The 17,921-nt window shown below is 39.1% G+C and overlaps 1 protein-coding gene across 1 annotated transcript; it reads left to right on the top strand.

The window, feature by feature from the left end:
* Nucleotides 1–7,333: 7,333 nt before the first annotated feature.
* Nucleotides 7,334–17,482, top strand: LOC111566789 (neuroepithelial cell-transforming gene 1 protein-like). Its single transcript, XM_023267542.3, has 12 exons — nucleotides 7,334–7,631; nucleotides 9,712–9,778; nucleotides 10,471–10,530; nucleotides 12,552–12,659; nucleotides 12,737–12,904; nucleotides 13,013–13,075; nucleotides 13,188–13,284; nucleotides 13,378–13,454; nucleotides 14,057–14,314; nucleotides 14,471–14,641; nucleotides 14,760–14,946; nucleotides 16,504–17,482. The coding sequence occupies exons 1-12, from the start codon at nucleotides 7,486–7,488 to the stop codon at nucleotides 16,833–16,835; spliced, it is 1,734 nt and encodes a 577-aa protein (XP_023123310.2). The 5' UTR covers nucleotides 7,334–7,485; the 3' UTR covers nucleotides 16,836–17,482.
* Nucleotides 17,483–17,921: the final 439 nt, after the last annotated feature.

The raw sequence follows: 17,921 nt of genomic DNA, 5'->3' as shown, positions 1-17,921 counted from the left end.
ACCTCTCACTTACTGTTTTGAAGCAATACTCTGAAACTTTGGGAAATGTGCCAAGAGTTGGAAGAGAAGATCAGTATAATTCTCACTAAAACCACACCCTGGTTGGTGTTCGGAATGAACAAACAAGACGGAAGTTTTCAGTTTGTGCATTGTTTAGCTGTCTTGTATCATTCTCTTCCGGTTTTAAAGATGAGCTGAGCTAACCACCTCCTGGTTATCTTGTCATTTACAGAAGATGCCCCATAAACATATTTTCCAAAATGGTAAACTATTCCTTTAATCTGCCTCTTTGATAATGCTAATATGTGTCTGTATGTCTCATGAGCAAAGACACTTTTCACTCAAAGTAAATCATTTCAATGATCCAATGTGTCGTAATGATGAATAAATCCTTTAAATGATTGGTTTAAATCACCTTTAAGTGTATCTGACTCATACTGACTCACATTTTAAACTGATCAAATTCATCAGCCACTACTTGAGGAGCCTAAACATCCGATCCACTCTGGCTGGGTCAACAAGCTTCAGTGTTCGTGTCTCCTGCCTCCCTCGTCTCTCTGGCTCACAAGCACATGATTGCACATATTCATGGGGTTATACCTTCCGCCATTAAGGATAATTGCTCTGCTTGCCCCATGTGTGAACTTACTTAAGCGTGCTGAGGAGCTTTCACTCTGATGAGAGCATGAATCCACAGCTCGAGACACCTTCGTATCCAGAGTCTCTCCTGACTTCTGCTTCTCGTATCTCTGTGATGAAGAACTGACTCACTTCTGCTTTGAATCTCGGACGGCTCATGACACCGAGCAAAAATACTGCCAAGATGAGACAAATTGATGACTGCTGTGTCTTCTCCTCCTCCTGGGGCCCCGACTCTCTTCTAGCTGTGGTCCACTCATCAACTTAGACTGGTGATGCAGAGCATTTACCATTAAAAACCCAGAGGAGGGTCGAATTTAATTTCCTTTCTCTCTCTTTTTAATGCATGAGCTGGCAAGATCACACTGCGACTAATCTTTCCCTTGAATGAAAACAAGTATTATCATCTCCTGTATCTTTGTGTCTCTGCTTGTTGATACAATTATTCAGTGAGATTTGGCCAATAAACATGATAGGAGGGGAAGAGGAGGTGTGATGAGCTTCGTGTCACATGATGACCTCCACCTCTTTCAGCTCCTCCTCAAATGCAGCAATCTGGGAACAAACATGACTCATGGCTCCAGTGGTGGAAACATTATTATCAGACCTGCTTGACCTGTTTGATAGCTTCACAGTGCCAATTCAGTGCCAGAGTTTTTCTGACTACAATGAGATCACTCAGCCATGCCATGCCGATACCTTTTGTTTTCTGTCACGTATCGATTTCAGCAATGGCCAAATGTTCTGACAAACTTGAATTGGTCCTTATTCTGCCCTGCCACAAGCAAAGTGGCATTCAAATGTTCAACCATGTATCTGTGAATGCTCAGTTTGCCTTTTTCTTCATCACCTCCTACACTTACCAGAATAATACAACATTTGGGGAAATGCGCTTGTTGTTGCCAAGAAATAAATGAGAAGATTGATACAGCTCTCCTTATGGAGCTACAGCTAGGAGGTGGTTAGCTTAGCTTAGCATGTAGACCGGAAACAAGGAACAACTAGCCCTGTCCTCTCCTAAGTTAATGAAGTCCATCTTCTAACACCTTTAATGTTGTTTTCACACAGTAGTTTTGTTTGGTGTCCATAATTCTGCATAATATACGGATTTTGCCCCCTAGTGTTCAACACAAGAAAATGCATTTCTTTACAGATGGATGGAAACTTCACTGCAGTCATGCAATAGAGGCTAATTTTATCCGTTTTATCATCCAGTTTTATGTAATATGCATGGAGCATCACTGCGACATTACTGGAATTCCATGTGATTTGCATACATACACAGATGTGTACTGAAATCAGACATAAGGACAATGTCATACTTCCTGAGTATGTGAGGATCTGTGAGGGTCCACATGACGTAAATTCTGTCATTTCACCAAGTCAGCAAGTGTCTATGCAAACACCTCTACACAAGTCCAAATGCAGCAAAACATATGCTACAAGGGCAGTAGTATGCATGTGAAGAATATGTAGATACAACCTGCCACAAGTGTATGCAACAGTCTTCCAAGTGGACTATCGAAACCTAGAAAATTAGCATGAAGCCCTGATTATACTCACATGCGAAAGGTCACATAGAAAGGTGTGGACGCTCATGGATGCATAGTTGTGGTTATTATATACTACTTTCTTAGTCCATGACCGTGACTCACAGATGTGGGAAAATGATTAAATTTATGCTATGTGGACCCCCAAGTACTTGCAAGCATGCAAAGTATAACATCAGCTTAAGAGCAACAATTCTGCATCCATGAACGTGCCTGTCTGCAAAGCTTAGAGCTCACAAAACACTTTATGTTTAATTTCTTTACCCCAAACAAATACCAAATTATATAAATGAAAAGAATCATGTTTAATTTGCATTGGATGTTCTGTTTGTTGGATATTGCTTTTGGTTGTTTCTCCCATAGACTGTAAATAAAAGATGGATGTAGTCTGTGAGTCTGAAACGTGAAACCAATGCAGATGTTCCCCACACCTGCATTCTTTCTAACCACCAGCAGGAGACGACTTCTCAGGTTGCAAAGACTGATTGTAAAGAAGTTAATGAGAAAATGATGCTACTTTTTCCTTGATTTGTTACCTCAGTATCGTCTCAATCGCCAGTTTCAAGTCACAACAGAGCATGATGTCGAATCTGTAACTGAAAGTCCTATTTAGAATAAAATAGATGAGAAAGCACGGTATGTTTTAGGGGGTGGCGAACTTTTAACTTACCAATTGCTATTGTATCATCGTGTGGTGTCCTTATAGTCTCAGTCAGATCACCAGTCACTTGTCTAGACAGTTTCAAAATACCTAACCCAAACTCCATACTTGAGAACAGCAGTACACAAACCAAAGAGTGACATGAAAATGCAAGGTTAATTTTTTCCCTTTTTTTTTTATGTAGGCTATGGTTTGTCATTGTTGATAGCCAGTTGGTCTGAAGACCAGAAAGAGGAATAAAACTAGCCTTGCATTGTCTAAAGGTAACAAAAGTAACATGTCTGTAAGTAAAGTAAACCCCATAAACCACAACTTGACATTTTTACTCTTGGGTTTTTGTACAATTAAAAGACGTGAGGTACAGCATGTCACACAGTGAACTGTAGAGGTGCTGGTAGGTGGATGTTATTTATGTTCAGACGGAGACAAGCTAATATTTATGCTAAGCTAGGTAAATGGCTGCTGGCTGAGGGAGTGTTAATCTTCTCATTTAACCCTCGTGTCGTCCTGTGGGTCAAAATTGACCCGTTTTAAAGATTGAAAATGTGGAGGAAAAAAACATTTTCACAGTGAAACTTTTGATGTCCACATTTTCAACATTTTGGGAAATGTTTGAACATTTTTTGGTGGAAAAAAAGAAATGTTAAAAATGTTTCTTTAAGAACATTCCCAAAAAAATCAGATTTTTTGTGAATGTTCATAAAGAAAATATTAGAAGTTTTACTGATATATATGGAATGAAATTAGATATTTTTAGGATTTTTTGCAAGATTTTTACTCATTTTTTGAAAATATTTACAAAAGTTTTCTTACCAAATTTTGGGAATTTTTAAAAAATAAAACTTTTAAGGGAAATTTTTAAGGAATTATTGGAATTTTCTTCCTGAACGTTTTGCAAATTTTCAGAAATTTGGGGAAAATGCCAAGTTAATACTTTAAAAACACTATTAGTCATGTTAAAAATACCATTGTGACTTAAAATGATAACACAGCTTTATTTTTCAGATGTGTCCTGATGTGCAATACGACGTCCGTCTAAACCTGGTCAGATGGTAAATTTCCCCGCTGTGGGATCAATAAAGGTTTACTCTATCTATCTATTCTGATGTTTGTTGTGATCATTCTGATCTGCAGCAGAGGCGGTGCTGACCCTGGTAGGAGGAGTACCAGGAGACTCCCGGGAGTTTCCTCCAAACTTTGCTGATGCAGTCTCTCCAAAAATATCCCTCTGAAATTGCAGAGGTTCACTCTTAAATTTCTTTCTGCCCTGGGTGACTGCTTCGGCGCCAGCTTGCTATGTAACCACACCCTCTGCTGTTCGTTTGTAGAATGAGCCATGGAGCGGTTAGAGGAGTAAACACTGGACAGAAAAACTTTGGACCTACACCTGCTTCCACTTAGCTGCACCACACATGTATATTACACAACATCAGGAGTCTCCTTTTCTGCATCCAGTGTGAATTCTGCAGCAAGATTTAAGCCTCAAACTTTAACAGTCAGAAGACTTGTAAAGAACTGCACTCGGAAACTGATTTCATCTGGTGACGTAGATGTTTGTACCCAGTCTCTAGCACCATATGAAATCAGTGTTCTGGGAGGTGGACTATCAGCATGTACAGACTCTGTACATGAATAAGCTGAAATGTGATGCCTTAAAGTAGGTCACATTTGTATAAACTTCTGTGCTCGCCTGCTTCATACTCTAACTGCTCACAGCTGCTGTCCTGCTTCCTGTTATGCCTTTTTCCCTCCCTGTGTCTCCGTCTCGACTCAAACTGATTTTTCTCAAGAATCCACTTTTATTCATCCATGAATTCTGTTTCCATTAGTCAGATTCATAGTACTATTCATAACAAAATGTCACCACATTGTTTACTTTTCATCAGAATGTGCTCATTATTCTATTTGGAGGCAATCAAAGGCTAACATACATTTTTTAAATACTAAAATTAACCTGTATTTTGTAGAGATAATGAATGTAATTTATAGGTTTTTGTTGTGTCCTTAATAAATTTTAATAAAGCATTGAAAACTGTACTGTTTATTTATATGTCTCCTGTCATTAAAATAAAGGCGTTATTTCTTCATGTTTCTTGGCTCTGGATGAAATCTGCTAAAACGGCTGGTACCTCTAAGAGACAGTTTGTACAAATACAATATATTACAGAAAAAAATATCTCAAGGTCTTAGTTTTAATGGAACGAATATTTGTGTGGCTGTTTGAAGTTTAGATTCTTTATGCTTCAACACAATAAGCCAAAAAGTTAGACAGCAAAAATAAAAGCATGGTTAGCGAGAGTAGGTAAAGAACAGTAAGGTTTACTTCACAATATTATATTTCCAATATATTTCCTATAAATAACCACGTTCATCAGGCAGACAGTAATCTTCTTCAAACCCACGCTCCTCTTTGTAAGGCAGGTGTGCCGAGAGAAAATCTTTAATATCTTTATAAGGTTTATTGTCGGGCTTTATATGTTGTTCTCCTTATGGCTTCTTCTCCCAAACTGTGAGCCTAAAGGGGCAGGAGATGTCTTCTTGTACCTAAGGAGCCATTTCAAATGCCCTCCTCACCCTGACTGTATGAAGACACTATACAGCAGTGATGTCAGATGTCATACATCATGACAGCGACAGGTATGTTGATTAAAGTGGAACGGACGGCCACACTGAGGTGATGATGTGCTCATCAAGGACAGAGCTGCAGGGTTCTGGGATCTCATCATGTCCTGTCTGATTGATGCTCAGATTGTCTTATGGGGGAGGGTTAAACCGGCCAGCATCGTGCCCATAATACCTGCTCACGGTTCTTATACGGGGAAAATAAGACTGTTTATTGCCTGTCTTAGGATGGTATATGATTTTGATGAAAATCCAGAAATGGAGGGAATTGTTGACAACATAGTCTTTATCCAATATTTCAAATTTTACATGTATTGCTTTTAGCAAATTGGAAATAGTTCCTGACTATTATATATCAAAAGCAATATGAATGAGATGAAAAACATCACAGAAAGGAATGCTGGGTTAATATTGATATGGCAATAACAATTTTCATTATATTAAATTCATGCCTGAGAGCAAACAAGTATTCAAATGAGACATTTTAAACAGTGGTATTATATTATCTCTGTCAGAAAAAAAGTTTGTTCTTTTTCTTTACTCTGACAGTCAAGGTAAAATAATAAGACAATACAATGTTGTGCTCCAACTCTGTGAACTGTACTCTGCAGGATACATATCACAGCTGAGTTATTACCTGAATAAACTTTCCTGCCAAGTAATTTAATCTGGTTGTCAACAGCTCTCAATGGACAAAAAGAGCCACAAACTTCAAAGAACAATAACAAGGAAGAAAAAAGGTTTAGAGCAGAACAAATACAACACAACAAACTAGTGCCACAGCAGAATCAGGCATACAATAATGGATTAACATCAGATAAATAATGCACTAAATGATTGACATGTTGATTCAGTGATTGAAAGAGCATATGTGCAGCATGTTATGTTTTACTGTGTGCCACAGAAATCATCCAGTTCTCCTCCACAAGTCAGTACCACTAAATGCTTGTCAATTGCTTTATTTTCACCATAGTAAGTTCATGGTCCCCAGCTACCCACAATGTTTTTCATTTTTGCTAACTTATCAGCTCTTTTTATTAATATATGTTTAGTCGATCAATTTATGAGATTAATAATTTGGCCAGTAAAATGTCTTTGCTTATTTGCTATTAGAACAGTCCAAAACCCAACCATAGCCTATTGCTATTTAGAATGAAATTAAACAGAGAAAATATCCAGATAGTCTCATTTGAGAAGCTGAAACCAAAAGACTGCTCTTTCTCTTCGATAAATTACTTTTTATATTGTTATCAAATATGTTAACATTTACTTCACTGTTGACAAATTGACTTAGCGATTAGTGCTTCAGCTTTAATGTATGCCCACATACGTCAAAAATTGAAGTTCCATTTCCAATATCACTTCTACTCTTGTGTGTCCAATAAAATGTAACCCAAAGATTAAAATATCTGTTGTAAATTTTATTCAGAGAATCGGTTCCAAGCTGGGATTTCTTTTTTTTTAAGAAACACGATTGAGGCTGTAGAGTTAGGGAGATTCTGCCTATAAATATTATAAGCTGAAGTTATGTGTCTTTTTTTTTTTTATTGGTATCTAGTTTATATCCCTTTTATGTTTGCTTTTTGTACATATTGCAGTTGTTGCCCATCTAAAAACATGTGCAGCTCTTTGGTAAACTCAGGTGATTTAAAACGTGTTATATAAATAACCTGGATCATATTCTATTATGCAGTCTGTAACCAACATTATTCAGTTTCTTCCATAGACTGTATAATAAAGATGGTTTCTTCAAGGTCTTCTCTCAGAGCTCTGACTGGCCCCTCCCCCCTCCTGGTATCCTAGCAGCGCAGCTCTGAGCTCTGTCCTGATTGGTCCATTTCCAAGAATCCGCCATATTCAAACTTCCGCCGTAGTGTGTGTTCTGTTGTCATCGGTCTGCTGCTTTCTTTGTACACAGCGGGCCAGTTTTCATACGACTGGACTTTGTCATATATTCGCATAGTTTTACCTACATCTCGGTATAAGTGACTTCAGCACGAAGCCTCCCGCAAAATGGAAGAAAATGAAGAAGTTAGCGGAAGGACGGTGGAGAACAAAAAGCAGAAACTACGGAGGATGTCATCGAGGACGTCCACCACCAGTGTCATGAGCGCTGCGGAGCCCTCTCCTCAAACTCTGCCGAGAAACAACTCCAAAAAGTACGTAGCTGTGGAGAAGTGTCCAAATCTTTATTTACTTGACAGCCTTTTGCAATATAATGCACCACAACGGCCACTTTGTAACGAGATAACGTTACCTGGTTAGTCGGCTGTGACGGGCAGGGCTACTGTTTTAACTGGCAAATGGTGCCTTCAGGTGCACCTCGGAATCTATATTTTCAGATGATGTAACCGTAATTTGCCAGGCAATAACCTGCGTGTGGTCTGAAACTGAAGAATACTACAGCTTCTGTTTGTCAATAAAGCGTGTCATGCCACCTAAGTTAACTTCAGAGAGAAGGTAGAATAAATTTATGCTTCATTTCAGGGTGTTTTCGTCATTCAATAATCTGTAGGGGAGTAATTTTACACAAATAATTCAGTGTTATTTATCACTTAAAAATCCAGGGGTAAAGTCGGATACTTAGAAGGCAACATAACAACAATTAGGGCAAAGTTAAAATAAAAAGACGACAGATGAAAAACTGCAATATGTCAGTATTAATAAATACAACTAAAATGATTAGAGCAATACAACTTAAATACTCAAGTCAAGTTGTCAGTGTTATTTATCTTTTCTTTGCTTTCCAAGTAAAGAAATAAGATTTGCATTAAAATTAGATCCAACAATTTATCTAGTAATTTAAATGTTACAGTTAAAACACTACAATATTATATAAAATACAAATTTTATAGACTAAATTAAATACTAATGCTAAAATCATACAGTGTTATTTGTTATGTAAATTCACCTGTATATATCAAATATAAAGGTTAAACCTCTATAGTGTTATGTGAAATAGAAATTTACCTGATAAATTTAGGTATTAAGGCTTGAACTATAGGAATATTAAACATTCCAACAAATTAGCTGATAATTTTTGATTATTAATTAAAGCTAAGACCCTACAATTGTACATGGAAAATCCAAATATTCCATATTAACAAAATTATTTGTGACACTGAAGAGTTTAAGCTCCCTTTTAACCATAAGAGACCCCCGGCAGAATAGGTTCAGGGAGGGCAGCCATCTGCCTCAACTGGTCAGGGTGAGGGTGAAGCAGCTCAAAAGCCAGACATACCTCCACAAAGGATAAAGCACAAATGACGATGGCCAAAGGATTGTTAAACAATAGTATATTTAGTATTATAAAATGGGGAAAAATAGTTTGTGGTTAGCACAACTTCTTAGAGCACTAGATGATGTCTTCATATTGCTAGCTTTGGATTGACCACCTGTCAGAAAGTTACACAAAGATATTTAGTTTCCAAAAGAAATAGAATTTATTCTATTTAGTTTTATTGGTCAACATCTTCACAAACTTGGTATACTTTCATACTGTCAAACAGAGCTGTTATAGAATTGCTGTATTTGTTATTTCTTCATTTGTGTGGTTGTCTTTTTCTAAATGTGTCCTTACTTTAAGATAGGAAGATTTGCATAGCCAAGCATGAGCTGCACCTGTGTTTGCAGACTTGCAGAAATACCAACAGTACAATATCAGATACGGATGAGAAAAACGTCATTGTGTGTTCCCACAATGCAGTGACTGAGAACTACAGTGTGCCAGAAGCAATGTAGGAAGATGTCGACTTGAGCAGATTAGTTTGTAACTGTCATCTCGTATCCATCGCAACGCTTTGCCTGGACTAATCACTTATCATGACTTGGATGTTACAGAAAAATGCAACTTTAGCTGTAATACTTGTGCTCCTGAGCTTGTGCAGCTGGCCTTGGCGTTGACAGCCTCCTCTGGGTGTCAGCATTATCTCTGTAGCTTCATTGTTTTGTTGCCCTAATTGACTCTTTTTTTTTCCCTGCAGCAGCACATAGCAGTGCAGCTCCTTATACGGTTTTAAAGATTAACATCCCTCAGCCTCACAACTTGAGCCATATTTGAAAGAAAACAGTGACTGGAAGAAAAATGTCGTGAAAATAGCTTCCACATTACTAATAATTTGTACATGTACCTACAAATTATGGCAACAAAGCAACAACAAATGGCTACGTGTCTGTGCAAGCTGCCGTGATGTTATTTGGTTCTTCAAGACCAAAACTGGTTTATCTCTTGTCTTGCAGACCTCCTCTGCAGAGAGGCAGCTCCTTCACCTTTCTCACTCCAGGAACTCCGTGGGACTTCAGTCTGGTAAATTGAAGTTAAAAACATTACAGCATCACATTTGACTGCAGTGGTCATGTCCTCAAACAATTATCTCTTTGTGAAGTTGAAGCCCACCATGAGCTGCTCATATGACTCGGGCTGTGATCATTGGGGTTGTAGTCAACTGAAACTGTTTCTACTCTTCAACAAGTCGATTGAGAACTATATCAACTCATAATCCCAGTTCAAAAACTTCTGAGGAATAGAGCACAAACAAGTCAGCATCCTGTTTTTAGATGATTGTACCATGTTATTTGTTGAGCTGTAGAGTTTACATTAGACTTTTTAAATTTGCATTTTAACAAAATGTGGCCACACCAGCGACTTCTTTGTCACTTCGTTTGGAACCAACTCAGAGTAAATGACCAGTAAACATTAAATAAGCTTGACTTGGACTCTCCATTAGGTTGGCTGAGTTCAAAGTTGTGAAAATGTGTGTTCACAGCTCATTTGTTCCTTTTGCCTCCAAAAGTGATCGATTAATCTTTGAACGTTAATGATGTAGAACTTTATTTCTTATGAAAGTAATGCTGTTGATTGTCTCACCAATTTGGTCAAAAAAGAGCAAATTAATCGATGAGGTGACTACAGCTCCACTGATTGTTGCTGCAGATCTGTCGTTTGAATGTCCATCAGGCTTTTGAGAGTAACTGATGTGTTTTGTTGTGTTGCTACAGAAAAGAAAGCGTAAAGAGAAGGACGACGACACAGTCAGCCTGTCCAGCTTTGACCTCAAGGTGAGAGTCAGGACGGCCTCCTCTCTGTACACTGCCAGTCCAGTGAGCACTCTTGAACATATCCTCAATGTAAACTTTAATCCCTCCGCATGACTCAGGTTCTCGCCACAGACAGCTATGAGCGCTCTCATTTGTCATGAGCTCAGGATAATCCTACTATCCAACAGACTGGCACAACCAGAGTCTGTCTGAGGAAATAACGGTGAAAGAAAATCCTAGCCACATTGTCTCTCGGCACAATCACGGTGCTGTAATGGTTACAAACTGAGAGTTCAGTTCAGTACATTATGGTGGTTTATACACTTTCTGTACAGTAAAAACAGATTACACTTCCATTCTGATACTAAATATTGAACTCTGATGTAAGTCAGCTATAATATATGACACCAGAGGGATTTTTTACGCGGTTAAAGATATTTCTCAGCAGTATATAAAAAACACTGAGCAACAGCAGAGCTATACAATATTTAAGATGTTGTGTATGATAATAATAAACAGTTGCAATAAAATGAATTCAGCCCTGCTGAATATGTAAGGGTTTACACATTAAATACTTTCCGGTGATCTAGAATTTTTATAAATTACAATTTGTATGAGTTGAGTGACATCTTTAAACTGATAATGAAAATGTTTAATTTTTTAAAGATGTTTTGTAATAGTCATGGTAAAATTAGTAAGCATCCTGTCTAATATTGAGGTTTTTTAGATCACTTTCTACTGTGAAGTGTTTAGCTTTTCATGAACCCTAAAATGACACTGAAGTATCTTCAGATATAAATCCTAAATAAGCAGGTGAGTAAGGTAGGTGAAGATGAGATGAAGGAGCTGTTTCAAAAGCTCAGAGAGGATTTTTTTTCATTACTCCACAAAGGCAGCTGTTTAAAAATAGATTTCAAGGACACCTGAACTTCCAACAGACACGTTTGACAGCATCATATGCAAGTTTATAGCCATGTGGTAAAGAAGCAAACCCTCCTGGGCATACAAGAAAGAGCAAAGTTCATCCAGTCAGACGTTTTAGAGCAGTGAAAACCCTGTATTTCTGCTGAAGGTTGCAGGTGGATCTCATGGAGGCACATACAAATGTATAGTACAGACTACAAAAACAACATTGAGCAATTAAGGACTTCATGCATGGAAACGTGTTGCACTCATGCACATGTAGGTACATCTGAATATGCAAAAAAACAAGCGTATACGTCTGCCTAAACGTATAAACAGAACACCATCCCAACAGTTAGTCATGGAGGTAGGTCCCTCCTGTTGTTTGCTGCTGCAGGGGCTGGTAAACTTGACCAGGTGACTGCCATATTTGATGCTTTGAAAAAATAATATGATGCACTCAATACATAAACTGAAGCTTTGCAGTCATTGGAGTTTCCGGCAAGTCAACGAAAGCTTGGAATCATCCCTGGAACGTCCATGAGAGGGAGTCTCAGTCCTCAGATTTAAATCCTACTGAAAATCTCTGGGGGGATTCAAAGGCAGCAGTGGTGACACAAAAACCAAACTATATATTAGTGAGCTAGAAACTTTTGCTCTTTAGGGATGAGCTAAAATACCAAAAGAGAGAATGTTTCAGTTTCATTGTGCTTTATTGGCATGAATGTCAGGCTAACGTTGCCAAAACGCAAAGGGTAATACAATAAAGAATAATATTATAATCCAGAATGTAAAAAGTGGAACTACTGAAAGCATCTATTGGAGGTCATGAAGGTCAGACGCTAATTTTTCCCACTGGCTTTTTCGATGAAATTCTGCATTTTATTTTCCAAAATCGTTCCCACACATTGTAGACGTTTTCATAAAATGTGCTCATTAGCAGGTCTTGTAGCTTAAGGTGGCTGAATAATTTTGATATTAACTGTACATAAAGGGAACTGTGCAGATGTTCCTGCTTATTCTTGAGGGCTATGAGTAAATTTTTACATTGTATAAGCGAGAGCTTTGTCTTTACAATACAGTATACAATCAGTAATATTCAGTCGTGTGGAACTGAAGAAAGTCTTTCTTTTTTACAGGAACCCAGTAACAAGCGTGTCCGACCACTGGCCAAAGTTTCTTCTCTCGTCAACCTCATATCTCCCTCAAAGAATGGAGCAGTGCGGCGCTTCGGCCAGACCATCCAGGTAAACGCCTTACTGTTGTGACACTCACTCTACACAGGAGTAGAATTTGTGTTTGACTGTAAATGTGTTTTTCCCAGTCCATGTCGTTACGTGGTGATAGCAAGTCACCAGGGATGTCCCTCAAAGCCAACAGCAAGGCCTCAGGTCCGACTCCCACCAAACGCAGAAACAGCACGCTGTGGTCAGAGACACTGGACATCCATCAGAAGAGCACGTTCTCCACCAAAGAGATCAAGAGACAAGAGGTCGTGCAGTTCAGTGTTTCCTAAGTCAAGAGCAGCATTTAAAAATCACAGAGAGCAGAAAAAGTAACTTCTCCTACTTTGTCCTGTTTCTCTCGTGTTTACCTTCAGGCCATTTATGAACTGTACAGAGGAGAACAGGATCTCATCGAAGACCTTCAACTTGCACGAAAGGTTTGAAAAGTTAATTGTACAAATTGGGGAGAAATGAACCATTAATTGACCCTTTGTGAACTTCTTTTTTTTTTTTTTTTAATATTCACACTACTGCTTTTTTCACATTTAGGCATACCACGACCCAATGCTAAAGCTCTCGATCATGACAGAGGAGGAACTAGGTCACATTTTTGGTGACCTGGATGCATATATTCCCTTACATGAGGGTGAGCTGTTACTGACCCATCTTGGATTTAAACTGCTTTAAATAAGTACGTGTTCATGTCTCCTAACATGTGCCATTTTTTATAAATCTGCAGACTTACTGATGAAGCTGACAGAGGGAACCGGCCCTGATGGAACAGTAGCTCAGATTGGACAGATAGTAATAGACTGGGTACGTATACAGTTAAAGCAGACATGTTGACAATATACTGAGAGGATGTTTATGTTAAACACAGGGTCTCTGCAGGCTTCACTAGATTAAAACTGGGGTTGGCAGTATTTTTTGGGGCTTCAGTGGGCAAAAATTCAACTGTACTTTGTCAGTTTAATGTAATTCAAGTGGTTGGGTATTAGAAAATCTAGCCCATTTATAGATATTTTTAGCTGATCAGCTGAAATATTATAAAGAGTTTGCAGTGGAATTAGAATATTTCTGACTCAGTGGGTTGGATAAAAGAGTTTCCACTCAGGAGAGACAAGTGAATGTTGACTTTTATGTAGATTTTTGCATGTTTGAAGCACATGCTCGTCTGGTGGGGCTTCAAACTGAGAGGGAGAAGCTTTTAAAATTCTTTCTTTCTTTCTTTCTTTCTTTCTTTCTTTATATTTTCTTTCTATTCTTTACATTCTTTCTTTATATGCTTTCCTATAGCCTGCAATGATATAAAAAATAACTTTCAAGGCTTAAGGATACTTTGACACAGTCTCCAAAGGTTGTCAGTTTTAAGGACTTTCTCAGCTGTCAGTGTGTGAAATGTTCCTGTGTCTCCTCAGCTGCCTGGTCTGAATGCCTATAAGAACTACTGCAGCAACCAGCTTGCAGCTAAAGCCCTGCTTGACCAGAAAAAACAGGACAGGCGGGTCCAGGACTTCCTTCAGCGCTGTCTGGAATCTCCCTTTAGCAGGAAGTTGGACCTGTGGAGTTTTCTAGACATCCCACGTTCACGCCTGGTGAAATACCCGCTGCTGCTGCGAGAAATCCTCAGACACACTCCTCCTGATCATCCAGATGTAACCAATCTGGAGAGAGCGGTAGGTTTTCTACATAATCCTTCATTAAATCTAATGACTTAGATGACCTATCATATCTGTTAATTAGAAGTAATACACCTTGATTTTCTTTTGTCACATTTCACTTGTTATTCTGTTGGTGATGCTTTGACAAGCAATCTTTCTTTTGTTATCCAGATCACTATAATCCAGGAGATTCTGTCTGATATCAACGTGAGAAAAGGGGAATCTGAGTGTCAGTATTACATAGACAAACTGGAGTTTCTGGATGATAAGCAGCGGGACCCTCTCATAGATAACTGTAAGACGCTACTATGCCACGGCGAGCTGCGGAACAAGAGTGGCTCGGTGAGATACAGGGTTACTCTACTTGTTATTACCATCGACGTGCAATTACAATCTTTATCTATGTGCTGTTTGTATTGTTTGAACCTGGGTTTCATTCTCTGTTAATGTGCTGTTCCAGCGGCTGCATGTGTTCCTCTTCTCTGAGCTGCTGGTTCTGACCCGACCGGTGACACGGAACGAAAGGAGCTGCTTCCAGGTGTATCGTCAGCCAATCCCAGTCCGAGACCTGGCTCTGGAAGATCTGCTGGATGGAGAGATCCGCATGGGGGGGTCCTTCAGAGGGGCTTTCACCAATGGAGAAAAAGGTGTGTTGAACTGCATTTTACTCCTACTGCTGACTGTGTCCCTCTTCTATATCAGTGTAGATTTAGCATATTTTTGTTTTGAGCTGCTTTTTAACAAAACTGAAAGATTTCTCATTGACTTTTTATAGATGTAAGGTTTTACAAAAAGTTCCTGCCTAAATATGGACAAAATTACATTACATTACATCATTACAGTCCTACCTGTTCTTTGGATTTTGAGTCAAAACAGTGCTGGATACTGCTGAACGTGCCTGAGCTCTGAGTGGGAATGTGCCAGGAGTTGACCTATACTACAGCCTGTTCTTACTAAAATTGTGCTAAACTGAGGGAGTTACCCAGGGGCAGAACAACCTGTGAACTCACACTGACATATATTGACTTGACAGTTTTTTAAGGCAAACATTCAGTGTATTGCCTACTATAAGTAGACAAAAAGCAGCATCATCACTTATTTAGAAACATACGCTACCAGTCAAAAGTTTGGACACGCCTTCTCATTTAACTCTGCAGTCCATCTCATTCCAAACCATCTGGATTGGGTTTAGGTCAGGTGACGGTGGAGGCCAGGTCATCTGATGCAGCACTCCATCACTCTTCTTCTTGGTCAAATAGCCCTTACACAGCCTGGAGGTGTGTTTGAGGTCATTGTCCTGTTGAAAATAAATGATGGTCCACCTAAACGCAAACTGGAAGGGCTGGCATGTTGCTGCAGGATGCTGTGGTAACCATGCTGGTTCAGTGTTCCTTCAGTTTTGAATAAATCCCCAACAGTGTCACCAGCAAAGCATCCCCACACCATCACACCTCCTCCATGCTTCTTGGTGGGAACCATGCATGTAGATAAAGTTCGTTCACCTTTTATGTGTCGCACACAGACACGGCACGTGGAACCAAAGATCTCAAATTTGGACTCATCAGACCAAAGCACAGATTTCCACTTGTCTAATGTCCATTCCTTGTGTTTATTGGCACAAACAAATCTCTTCTGCTTGTTGCTTTTCAAGAGTGTTCAAAGCAGGGATCAAAGCAAAGGGTGGCTACTTTGAAGAATCAAAAATATAAAACATGTTTTGACTTATTTCACACTTTTGTTTACTACATATTTTCATGTGTGTTCAGTCATTGTTTTGATGCCTTCAGTGAGAATTTACAATGTAAATAGTCATGGAAAAAAAAGAAAAAGCATTAAATGAGGAGGTGTGTCCAAACTTTTGACTGGTAGTGTATTTTCTGGCTGCTGCTGAAAGCAACACATGTGAGAGAAGTAAGGGTGAACCAGTATGTAAAGTAAATTGTAAAGTTGTCAAACCAAACCAGAGAAATGGGTTAACATTCACTAGAATCCTCTGCAGAGCCTGTAGACCTGCTGAGTTGAGTTAAAACTTTCAGAAAGAATATGCACAGGATTTTGTGTGGAGTTGGGGATGTTGGTTCCTTGCATAATCAGAGTTTACAATCCTAAAAGCACAGATCATAAACTTTCCAAGATTATGCTGCTTAAAAATATCGGTTTGATCTTTTCTGACAGTTCTCTCTGCTTCCTTTGTGTCTCTGCAGCTAAGAATGTTTTCCGTGTGAGCTCTCTGGATCCCTCCCATGGCCAGTCCCACACTCTGCATGTCAGTGACGTCTACCACAAGCAGCAGTGGCTCAACTGTCTGCGCACTGCGATGACTCAACAGCAGGGGGCTCCAGCTCGAGCTCAGCAGGGGCAATCCATCCGGACAAAGCGCCGCTCCTCCACTATCTCAGCCACCATCTGTGATGCAGAGACAGACGAGAACAGTCCATCTGTCTGTGGCCCTAAACTCAGGCCTCAGACGCTCTCCAAAACTAGACTGGAGCGGAAGTCACAAGGATCAGTAAAGAGGAAGGAAACTGGAGTGTAGACATTCAGCCGAGGTCCCTCTCAGATGGACACGTTCTCAACGTGTCCTGTTTGGTCTCGTGTATGTCAGCCAATTTTCCTGCAACCACTGTTGTAGTGCTTTTGCTTTGTCTGTGTAGCTGCACTGAAAAACCTTCCCAATCATTTCCGTCCATAAGGAAATCAAATTTTAGTCTTTTACACGTGTAATTAGTTTACAAAAAAAAAGTGTTGCGTCCCATTGTGACTGAAATATATGTTTACACCAGTGTGGAATTAGGGTTTTATGTGTCTAAGTTAAAAAGAACTTTATGCCACTTAGAGCTGTGTTTGTTTCATTACATTTAAAAGGTGTCAGTCTTGTCCTGTGATCATTTTGTCAGCAGCTATGCTATGGGGAACATGTGTAAAGCTGTAACTTCTAAGTGTTATCTGTGCCAAGATAAGGGATCAAGAAACTGAGGAACCACAATGTCTCAGTGGTTCAGCGAAAGCCATGAAACCAGTCTTAACCTGACTGAGATGTAGATACAAGGTAATGGACAGAACATAAGTGAGATCATTGACCACAAAGACAATAAGATTTCTTGGGGAAATAAATCAATGAATGTAAATGTAATCAGTGGATATATGTAGATCGGAAAAATAATAAAACATTTAGTACTGTCAGAGTCTTGACTGAGAGCCTTTTATTGCAACACAATATCTGATTGTACTTTGACCCTCCAGTCACTTCCTTTTGCTGTTGACAGAGCTGTGTTGCAACACTTGCAAACAGAAGCAGTTTTCTCTCAATTTCAGCTCTGCATGTTACTATTGTAAAGGTGCTAAGCTCTAAAAAGAGCTCTTTAATGCATTTTCTGTTTTATATAATGTCTTGGAATATCAAAGCCCGTCAGAAAAATCACTTTAACTGTCAATTGTGTTCAGATCATGTTTGACTCCTCTTTCCCATATTCTTGCTGTAATTCTTATCCAGTGCTCAGTCAGACTTGATCTGTCCTCCAATCAAACATGCAGAGTTCAAGTTCTACAAGTAGTAGTGGCTAAAACTGATTTGCATTGTCAATGGCAGTTTTGCACACCTGCAAAGTTAGATTTACATGTA

This window comes from Amphiprion ocellaris, chromosome 3, assembly GCF_022539595.1.
Source record: "Amphiprion ocellaris isolate individual 3 ecotype Okinawa chromosome 3, ASM2253959v1, whole genome shotgun sequence".
In the NCBI taxonomy this organism is placed as follows: domain Eukaryota; kingdom Metazoa; phylum Chordata; class Actinopteri; family Pomacentridae; genus Amphiprion; species Amphiprion ocellaris.
The sequence above is the reverse complement of the archived record's forward strand: the minus strand, read 5'-3'. Positions and strand labels throughout refer to the sequence as shown.

Excerpts from the sequence above, each read along its gene's own strand:
- LOC111566789 (XM_023267542.3), top strand. The coding sequence starts at position 7,486 with ATGGAAGAAAATGAAGAAGTTAGCGGAAGGACGGTGGAGAACAAAAAG. Across the intron at positions 13,455-14,056 it reads GACAGATAGTAATAGACTGG|CTGCCTGGTCTGAATGCCTA; the intron begins GTACGTATACAG and ends GTGTCTCCTCAG. Across the intron at positions 14,947-16,503 it reads TTTCACCAATGGAGAAAAAG|CTAAGAATGTTTTCCGTGTG; the intron begins GTGTGTTGAACT and ends GTGTCTCTGCAG.